The 11,237-nt window shown below is 39.7% G+C and overlaps 1 protein-coding gene across 2 annotated transcripts in view; it reads right to left on the bottom strand.

Annotated features, from left to right (window-relative positions):
* Positions 1-405: 405 nt before the first annotated feature.
* lrrtm4l1 (leucine rich repeat transmembrane neuronal 4 like 1) overlaps positions 406-11,237 on the bottom strand; it is a 61,984-nt gene continuing 51,152 nt past the window's right edge. For both annotated transcript variants that reach the window (XR_014800761.1, XM_084934780.1), the window contains exon 3: positions 406-2,172. Coding sequence is in view for 1 of the 2 variants with exons in the window: in XM_084934780.1 (XP_084790906.1) it covers positions 2,107-2,172 (66 nt within the window). In the remaining variant the exon portion in view is untranslated. The remainder of the gene's footprint in view (positions 2,173-11,237) is intronic.

The raw sequence follows: 11,237 nt of genomic DNA, 5'->3' as shown, positions 1-11,237 counted from the left end.
TTGCAGGGGGATAAAGGTAGAGAAGAGTATAAAGACTGCCCGACAGATTGGCCATCTGGACCTCTGAGCTGACAGCCTGACATGTTCCAAGCGCAGCAAATGTGGAGCAAATTCACTAAGCAGGGCCCCCCTCTTGAGATACGCAGCACATTACACAGGAAGCATAATTAGAGGCATGGTGAGGCCTGCAGCATCACCTTGAACAGAATGGTCAAACAGAGATCAATGTTCTGCTCTCTAAATTAATGAGGCTAATGTTGGTGTGACAGCATCGACACTCGGGATCTGTGGGGAATCAGACAGATTTCACCATTTGTGAATGGAGACATGAAACAAGTACAAGCTTATTAAATTCCAGTGCATGCCAAAGAAAATGCCTCAAACACATAGCTAGAACCCAAGAAAAATGATTAATGAATATTTTAATTGGACCAATTCATATTGCTCACCAATAAAGTCATTATTTTCTTTATAAAACATACTGTCGAAAGTGAATAAAGAATACAGCTGCTTACTAAATATCAACAAATTCAAGGGAGGAGGGACAGAAATTTACAATAGAAAATTATCATTTTCCGCCGTAGAAAGGTTATGTCGAGAGGTCCAAAACAAACAATCCAAAACTTGGTGTGTCAAACTCAAAACAAATGAAACACAAGCACACGCAGGAACTACACACAGCAACATCTGCACTCTCCTTTGAGGAGAGAGGCGGGCTGATTATCTTAAGGAAAGTGAAGCATGTATTAAACAAAAGTCATACAATGTAAAGCAGTGCTCAGAGTTATCTTCCTTATGAAGACTGTAATTGTAAGATTTTTTTTTTTTTTTTCACAAAGACATACACATTATACACATGAGAAAAGCCGATTCAGTAATGGAGCACTGCTGTACGTCAGGGGTGTTGAGGCTAGCTTAAGATTTTTTTGGGGGGAGGGGGGTTATTTCATTTAAAAGAACCATTCCTGGATCTGTTATGGCTCTTATTTGGGAGAGCCAAAAGCCAAGAAGTATCCATTTGGCTCTTTGGTATTTGTCATTGAAAACTGCAGAAACACATATATATATATTTATATATATAAAGTACAACGTTAACGACATTATAATTTCAGAAAATCACATTTTATCCTTGATAGGACTTTTTTTTTTTCTTTTATCCCCTCATTTGCGTTTGATTGCCCTTGCTGTCCTCCAAATCGTACAAGACAGTCAAAGTTTGATTGCAGTTAATGACAACTTAAAAAAATAATTTCAAAAAAGCAAATAAACAAACATCTTCACCAAATGTTATTGGCTGGGGGATAGTTTGCCTTCTTCAGGCAATTTTCCACAAGCTTCAAATGGAGATTCCAGCTGCTTATTTAATTTCCACCAGACGTCAGACTTCCTCTTTACTGGCAGGTGCTTAAAAACTCAGTGACTCGTTCCATAAATTTTCTGCTCCAGTGAGGCACATTTACATCATAGCCTTTGAATAGTCTTTCTTAAAAAAAAAAAAAAAAAAAGTGAAAAATGACAGAACGATGCTTCATATGGAAACAAAATATGCAAGCCCACTTTAAATTATACACAGATTAGTTAACAGAGCAATCACCATTATTTGTTCAGTGCATTTTCATTGACGACTCATTGCTCGGTTTACACTTTTTAAAGCCTCTTGAATTTGTACAGTGCCTCGTTGTCCTCATGGAGACAATAAGCTGTTAATATCTATACAATAAGCTTGGTTGTTGTTCATAATCATCCAGTTAGTTCTCATGAGTTTTCATCAAAAGGTCTACTGTGCAACATACAGTAAGACTGTATGTTCACAATCATCAGTGTCAGTATCTGTGTAGTGATGAAGCGATGTGATGGAACGGAGCAAAGCCAATGACCAAAGACCACAGGCCAAAAAAAGACATTAGAAAATTTTAAGAAAAAAAAAAAAGACAGTAGTATCTCCTTGTGTTGGTCCGTGGTTGCCTTTGTTAGCGTGGAATGCCATTGTAAGTGTGTCCTTAAATGTGAACTATGGGAGTAGGATCCTGGTGGGTTCTCTGCATATGTCTCTCTCCTTGCGTCTCTGTGGTTTGCCGTATCATCCGAAAGCAGTCCGTTTGAGGGTTAATGGATGGTAGGCAAATCTCCCAACCAGGCACCGGGTAGGGGGCGTGGACATGTATACTCATTCTGCAAGAACAGAAAAAAAAATACAATGAAGACCATTTAACAGTTGGCCTGCACCAGTTACAGAGGTGGTGGTTACAATGTAAAGTTAATTACAGTGCCCAGTGATTTGATAACAGTACAATGGGGCTGTGACAGTGCCAGCAAAGCAAATTAGGGTAAGCAATTAAGCAGATGATGAAATCCCATAAGCTTAGATAACTTAGAAGGCTGAGGTGGAGTGACTTCCCAAATGTCTCACAAAGATTAAAAGGCGGCTCAGCACACAAGTATTCTTTTTGAAAATGTTAATTAAAGCTGAAATTAAAATATTAAATTTTTCACTTTAGTCGGTAACTGTTTACTACTCTTTGATGATTAACATACAACTGGATTAATTATTATAACAATTTTAATGAATTATTATGGTTATTGAAAGAGGAGCATTTTCCCCCGTTATTTTCCAGACTCTTGTTTTTAGAACAACGTGTTCCTGAAAAAAATATATAGAGTAACTTTTGCATTATACATATCCATTCATCCATCCATCCCTCATCTGTGTGTTTGGAGTGTGGGAGGAAGTAGCTGGAGAGAAGATGTAAATGCCACACGGAAAGACCCCAGACATGATTAAAACGCAGGACTATCTTATTGTGGGGCAACAGTGCTAACCACTACACCACCATGCTCTGAGTATCTTGATGCATGCTCAATCATCCAGGTAAGAAAATCACAAAAGGTTAATTCCTGATCCTCTGGACATAGTGTTTTCAGTGGGAGAAATGTTTTATGGACGAACCTTATTATAAGGTTCATCGACGAACATTGCCATTGTTCGTTAGTCGTGCTAGTTTTAGTCATTATGTAAATGTACTGTTTATAAGGTTGGAGAAACTTGCAGTCAGCTGAGAGTGAAGAAGTCACTTGGATGAGTGGCGAAGCATTTCTTCCACTGAAAAAGTCCAGATGAACAGAGTCAACTTTTTGGTCATGCTCTCAGCAGTTGTCTTTCTATCCATGTTAATTCTCTGATAGACCTGGTGACCTGTGCAGAGTGCACCCTGGGGGATAAGTGCATGGTCACACCTAAATACAGGGATAATAAAAGGCTCATTTCTATCACACAGCACATTGGATACACTAGAAAAAGTAAATTAGAAATCATCACAGGTGAATAATTTGGAACAGTTTAAATGTCAGTGCTTTCCCACAGGTCAAGTCAACCTTGTTGAGATGTTGCAAATAAGTAAGAATTTTGTTTGACATTTTACTCTAACCTGCTATGAACTGATCTCCACACGGAAAAAAAAGGCAAAGGCACACTCAGCCTCCTTATCCAATTTTGCCTCTGAGCATATTTTTTCTCAGACCCTTTACAACTTAACCTTTAAAAGAGCCTATTTGTGACTTGGCTACAGGTAAATCCACATTGCATTAATAAGAAAAAAAAAATGCTCAGAGTTTTGACAGGCTAAGCAATTTCTAAAGCTTTCTGAATCTGCTCAAAATTATTCCAGCTCAACTTTTTGCTGCTCAAGCTGAGATTGTTGTCAGTGTGAAGCAGATCTCTGTAACAAAGGGCTCAGACGAGTATGCCCCGAGCAGAACTTTGATTTAAACGTTATCAAACAGGCTGACAAGTCTTCACTCCACTCTTTATCTACCTCTCAGGTGGATGTGAAAGAAGTGGAGACAGCTGCACAAATTGTCATACCTTAGACAATTTCAACACAGCACAAAAACAGAAACAACTTGCAGCAAAACCTCAGACTGTGCATCTCTGAACACATGTGTAGCAACACAGAGACCATAAAGTGCACAACTCTCTGCAGACACACACCTAAACGTAAGGAAATAATCCTATCAGGTACTGTGCCATCAGATCATCCACTCAGTAATTTCTGCCGTTAATCAGTATTGCAGACTTAATTTATCACATTGCAAACAGTATGCAGAACATGCGTGCCATTTGTTCATCTTGTAAAACATAATCAAATCCTGGCAAGGTGTACAAGTTACTTTATACAGATTTATAAAAAAATACAATTATATATGCATAAACAAGCACTGAATTTCAGCCATCAGTCAGCAAGATATATGGAAAGGTCTTGAATAGATCTTCATAAATATGCATGTAACAGATGTTCCTGCAATCCTGGTAGATTCACAAATGCACTCAGTTGATATCCTCCCATGCATCCAATTGGCACATATCATTTTTAAGTTGCTTTAGCGTGCCTATAGTTGCTGCTGTGGCTACAAGCCACTTTGACACTTACAGTAACTCTATCCAAAGTCTGTTGTTGCAGATGCCTTCTCTGTTCTGTACCCGGGGCTGTTATTGCTTTTGCTGCTGCTCTGTGCATTGATGGGCAAAGAGGTCCCCTAACAGCACATCACAACCAAATATAAAGTGATGCAGAACTGTAGTGGTCCTGATTACAGTTTGCATAGTCTGTACTTTGCATTCCAGAAGCAACTTGGAACATTACAGAATGTGGTCAGAATGGCTGTAATTTTAATCTGTATTCAAGAGCTATTCTTCACATAACTTGCTGAGTGATGGCAGAAGTGAGGACCGATGATAAAAGCCCACAATTTCCACATGTTAATTAATGAGCTTTATGTTGTTGTCTTGCATTTGTGCAATGCAATTATGCAAAATGTCTTCTTTTTAGCACAGTGCAGACTTTCCTTCACGGCTACTGACATCTGAGCTGAGCTATTGCAAAACTCATTATGGTCCTTCAAGATGATTTTCTTGAATTGCTTGGGCAAATGAGTGCTATTGTAATAAACACTTAAGCTTATACCTCTTCAAACACTTCCAGTGCAAACAGCCATTAGATGGTCAGTGGCTTCTAAAGCTATACGTTTTAAAGCTATACGTTTTATATCCTCACATGCTGGATGTCTAAGAATATCTTTGTTTCCAGACTCCATCATTCAAATCACTTCTACTGGTGGAAAAATAAAAGATCATTAACGTCCTTCATAGCAACAGTGAAGGTTGCCGTTACACAGCAATGAAGAGGTTTTGTCCCCAGTCATCAGAAAAACGGACTTTACTTAAGCAGTTAAGTATTTTCTTGTTGTAGAAAAATGACATTTTTTTCTCCTGTTGCTTTCCCACCATTGTTTAGCAGGACAGCTGGAGAGCAATGCTGACTTTTTTTTTTTTTTTTTTTAAAACCAGAGCAAAATGTATTTGCAGGGGCATTTGACTTCTTCACCTGCTTGTTAAAACCTCTGCAGGAACTACTGGTATATTCAATGAAGCAACACATACGCTGGTGTGTTTTCTTTTTTCTAGTAGCTTTCTCTGAGTTTAAAACTGGTGGGAAAAAGCTCAATAAATTCTATATTCAGGGGTCCCTGCCTCCCACCACTGAAAAATTGCAATATGTGGTAGAAGTGTAGCTGCTGTTTACTTACAACTGAAAATCACAGAGAACCTATTTCACTGTGCCACACACACACACACACACACACACACACACACACACACACACACACACACAAAATCTCCCCCACATTGCAGCCCTTTCCAGGCATCTGAGCTGACAAACTTAATGTCCACAGAAAAGCCAGTAGGCGATAAGATAGTCCAAAAGAGAATCCAAAAATTTGAGGAAGATTTCTTTTTTTTTTTTTTTTATCCAAATGACACGTCTACTTTGTCATTTTAGATCTCTTGCCAACCCATAACCATCCACCCTCTTGGATGCTTGTGCAGTCCTGCTAGTTGTTCAGAAAAGAAGACATAAGAAGCTGGCGTTGATCCTGGTGGTTTCAAAATGGACAGTTTCCCCTGAATACACAGACAGAGATGGCTTGGCTTTTGTAGCACCAACCTCATCAGTCCCCCTATACAGATTTACTGGGGACAGAAGTGATGTGTAGGGTTCAGCCTCTCAAGGAGTAACATTGTGAATAGGCCTGGCACAGAAATCTAGGGCTGTCTGCTGTAGTGGCATTACTTAGGGCGATCGGGGCTCAAGAGTTGACAGTTCGTCTTGTACTCGGAAAGTTGCAGGTTTGACAGTCTCGGTCATTGTGTCCTTGGGCAAGACACTTCACCCGTTGCCTACTGGTGATGGTCAGAGGGCCCGGTGGCGCCAGTGTCCGGCAGCCTCGCCTCTGTCAGTGCGCCCCAGGGCAGCTGTGGCTACAATGTAGCTTGCCATCACCAGTGTGTGAATGTGTGTGTGAATGGGTGGATGACTGAATGTAGTGTAAAGCGCTTTGGGGTCCATAGTGACTAAGTAAAGCGCTATACAAGTACAGGCCCTTACTTTGAAACACAAAGCATGTCCCCAAAAGTAGTACTGTATGAAGGCTCATGATTTATTCATAGTGAATCAAGTCCCACATTCCAACTCATGTACTAAACAGTTGTGGATGATATTGTTGATAAGTATCCCCAGTACTCTACTCTACTCTAATCTTTTACTGTCACTCTCGATAACAGTGAAATTAATTTTCAGATGAAGCCTGCTTGTACAAGAGTATTCCATAATCAATGTAAGTGTGACTTAATAATTTCTTGAAAAATTATGGATACAACCAGGGCCCATAAATGTGAGCCCTTTGCTTGTATGCTTTCTTTTTTGAGTAAAATAAGTATTGCACTACTCTAACACAGCTATGAATAAATTCAAGATAGCAAGAAGGTTTCTGGGTTTCAATCTGCCGGCTGGGGCTTTCTGGTGTGGAGTTTGTATGTTCCCCCTAAGCCTGGATGGGTTCTCTCTGGATATTCTGATTTCCAACCGCAGTCTAAAGATATGTATACAAGGTTAAGAGGTGATTCTTAATTGGTCATAGGTGTGAATGTGGTTGTCTCTATGTATTAGCCCTGTGATGGACTAGCAACCTGTCCACAGTATACCCTGCTTCTCAACCAATGACAACTGGGATAGGCGCCAGCCCCACTGTATGCCTAAATTGCATTAGTGGTTAAGAGTTTCTATGGCCTTCTGTATTTGATTAGCAGTGGGAAATTAGTTGTTCCAAAAATGACTAAGTTGTTAAAGTGTGTACAGATGTATTTATTCAACGTTTGATAAACAGTTCTTATGTATCTCTATGTATTTATTTTTATGTTTTGTACTTTGTGATCTTGACACAAAAATCAAATCCATGGTGAAAGTCATGTTTCATTTCATCTGACATTGTAACTACAAGATTTGAAAATAAAGGTTAATTATATTTGAGCCTGCTGGTTTTGAATGATCAGTTATATTTAATTTCAGTATATAATTTTAACAGTCTAAAATACGTGTGGATGAATATTAGATTCAGATAGAATGCAATGCTAAAATCTTGACACTAATTTAACAGACTGAAAAGACTTCAAAAACAGCACAAAGGGGATGCTATAATAAACCGCAGAACATTTTTGTAGTTTTTTTAGGCTACAGATACATCTAATCTAGTTCTAAAATCATAATTTGACAACTACTAGGCCTACAGTTTTAATAGTATTCAAACCTTTAATCAAGTTTTTTGAAGGCAATATGGGTTTCCAAGGATTGTTTTATGATTTTCATCATGGACTGACAGGTGTTTTAATCCAACCTTTGAGCAAGCTTTCTACACGCTGTGAAGTGCTTTCATATTAGGCTTGCTTCTGTCTTTCGTCTCTGTTCACTGACATGCGATTGCTTTTTTCAGCATTTGGACCTCAGTGTCAGAAGAAAGCCAGTACAATAATTTCATTTTAGAGACCTAGCGAATCCAAAGTTTCCGGTCTAGTTCCAAAATCCTCTCTCTCTTAACTTTCACACCGACCCACTGCATAACCCCCATCTCTGTGGGTTTGTGACTGCCGATTTCAGAATTCCTATATCATATCTGGCGCGCACACACACACACACACACACACACACACACTTGCATCACCCACATACACCTGTAAAACCTATATTCTTGATCACTAGTTAGGATTTATAATTGACACTTTATGTTGTGAGGGAATGTACTGGCTGTGAGTGCTGTGAGAGTGAGTTGTGTTGTGTATATTGGCTGTATGGTTGCTGGTGTTTTTGTTACTCATTCTTGCAGAATATTATCTGAAACCATGCTCTGTAAACAAAGTGCTGCCAAATGACTTCATTATTTGGCTATTTGATTTGTGTTAGAATCATAGTTGCAAAATCATATGGGTGCAGGATGAAGAGAGGATGGGTTTCCATTAAAGTTAAAGTAAATTCTGAAAAAAATTCCAGATAATCAACAAAAGAAAATGTGACTTAAAATGCATTTCTATGAAAATATCAGTCCTCTGTAATATGCTATTTATATTCTCTCTATATATGCTCTGTGGTGGGCAGATGTCAGTTTCTATTTCACAAAAGTATTCTATTAAATGTTTTGGAATTAAAGTCCACTCAAACATAGTCATACAATTGAATGACAAGCAGTTTCACAACCACTTATATTGCCACCTATTATCTTGGGACAAATTAAGCGGATAAATGATCCTGAGTTGATTCCAAGCATTTGGAATCAGAAGCTGCCAATTTGCATTTGGTAGCTGTTCACTGGAACTCTCTGTGAAGAGCTGTATAGTGATGAAATACAAGCGAAGGAGGACATCTTTAGACCAAAAGACAAAGAGATATAAAAACTGTAGGAGTAGAAAAACAATCTGGTGCAAAGAAGGGAAAAAATGGAATGAACTAGCCAGCTGATTAACACCCAAAGGCCTGGAAGATCATTAGAGAAAACTAAAGTGAATGATCACAGAATCCTTTGGCAAAGTCGCTGTCAAAATCTGCAATTGATAGATGCTCTCATGTATGAAGTCCAGAGAATTTAAGGTTATTCCAAGTGGGGGAAAAAAAAAACCCGGACAAAAACCTATATATTTCAAATTAGGTAGGTTTGGATAATTGGATAATCTGAGAATGTGGGACTATGTACATAAATGGAAATAATTCCTAAACAGTTAACACAGTACTTTTGTTAAAGCACTTTAACTGATCCTAAAGTTCTGCATTTAAATCATGCCTTGATTGTTTACCACAGAATTTGGCTGTGGTATAAAAATAAAAATGTATAAAAATGTATAAAAAGTGTATAAAAATGACCTGAAAGAGCCAAAAACAAAACAAAACAAAAAAACCCAGACAAAATCTATTCTATCCACTTATGTACCCTAATTAAGGTGGGCTTACTCATTCCATCTTTTTCTCTGCCTCGTTCTCTTCTCATGCATCTGAGGTCTGAAGCAGCCAGAGCTGCACCTAGGCCTACGGCACACAGCTGTTCTGATTTTGACACACAGCGCATACTGTGTGTCAAAATCAGAACAGGATAGTGCTCAGTTAACCTCCCCACAGCCCTGTCTCTAACAACCTTTCTGGTTGGAAATCCAGCTTTGCAGTGTCGCTCAGAAGACACACAGCCGCTGCTGCCTTTTTTTTTTTTTTTTTTTTTACAATTGATTATTCTTTTTCACAATGGGATGTCTAATATTTTAAAAATATTCATTTATGCAATCAAATTTAGAATATATGCTGACAGACTGCACTGTGCTTCTATTAGTCAAAGCCTGTCCAATCAGGCTTTTTTATTTACAGTCTATAATCATATAGAATTTGATGCGGTTGACAATATTGTCCTATTTGTCTTAAAGGGCTTTTTCTGTTAGGGTAAGGAAGTTTTCCTTTAACTCTTCTCTGACCTTTGGGGTTCTGCAAGGCTCAATCTGAGACCAGTTATTATTCTCTTTTTAGATCCTTGCTTTAGCCAGCATCTCAATCTTTTTTTTTTTTTTTTTTGGCATTTCTTATCATTTTTATGCAAAAGACATTTAGCTGCATATGTCTTAAGCCTCACCAGCTGGATGTGCTGTCCAACCTAGTTCTCTTTTTATCCCAGATAACTGACTGGCTCTCCAACAATGACCTTGTGTTAAATTCCAATAAGACTGAGGTCATGATTATGGCTCCTCCTGAAAAGCTTTTAAGAATGAGTGCAGTGATTGCTTCCTTTTGTTCATCTGCGAACTCCAGTGTTCGCAATCTCAGTGAAATATTTGATCACATTCCTCTCTTTCTCTCACTTAGGGGACACTCATTTGGGAGCTATAGTCTGTTCCCCTGAATTGGAGAAAATTGTTCATGCATTTGTGTCATTGCATCTAGATTACTGTAATACCCTATTTACCATATTAGATAAATCATCTCTTTCCCACTTCTAAGCGATACAAAATGTTACAGCCACGCTCATTACATAATCTAGCAAACAAGTTGACATTACCCTAATTTTATACTTTCTACATTGGCTTCCAGGTATTTTGAGAATTAATTTTAAAATTCTCATACTTTCAGCGGTGGGAATGAGAATCAGCACCTCCAAATCTGAGGCCATGGTCCTCAGCCGGAAAAGGGTGGAGTGTCCACTCCGGGTCAGGGACGAGACCCTGCCCCAAGTGGAGGAGTTTAAGTATCTCGGGGTCTTGTTCACGAGTGATGGGAGAAGGGAGCCGGAGATCGACAGATGGATTGGCGCAGCGGCTGCAGTGATGCGGACGCTGTACCGGTCTGTTGTGGTGAAAAGAGAGCTGAGTGTAAAAGCGACGCTCTCAATTTACCGGTCAATCTACGTCCCTACCCTCACCTATGGTCACGAGCTGTGGGTAGTGACCGAAAGAACGAGATCGTGAATACAGGCGGCGGAAACAGGTTTCCTCCGAAGGGTGGCTGGCCCCTCCCTTAGAGATAGGGTGAGAAGTTCGGCCATTCGGGAGGGCCTCAGAGTAGAGCAGCTGCTCCTCCACATCGAAAGGAACCAGTTGAGGTGGTTTGGGCATCTGACAAGGATGCCCCCTGGGCGAGGTTTTCCGGGCATGTCCCACCGGGAGGAGGCCCCAGGGCAGACTCAGGACACGCTGGAGAGATAATATCTCTCGGCTGGCCTGGGAACGCCTTGGTGTTCCCCCGGATAAGCTGGAGGAGGTGGCTGGGGAGAGGGAGCTCTGGGCTTCTCTGCTTGGGCTGCTGCCCCCGTGATCCGGCCCCGGATAAGCGGAAGAAAATGGATGGATCATACTTTCATACGGAGCATTAAATCGACTAGCT

Source organism: Perissodus microlepis, chromosome 7 (genome assembly GCF_051167445.1).
Source record: "Perissodus microlepis isolate ML-2025 ecotype Zambia chromosome 7, ASM5116744v1, whole genome shotgun sequence".
Classification (NCBI taxonomy): domain Eukaryota; kingdom Metazoa; phylum Chordata; class Actinopteri; order Cichliformes; family Cichlidae; genus Perissodus; species Perissodus microlepis.
Note: the sequence above shows the minus strand (reverse complement) of the source record. Positions and strands in the feature narration are given on the sequence as shown.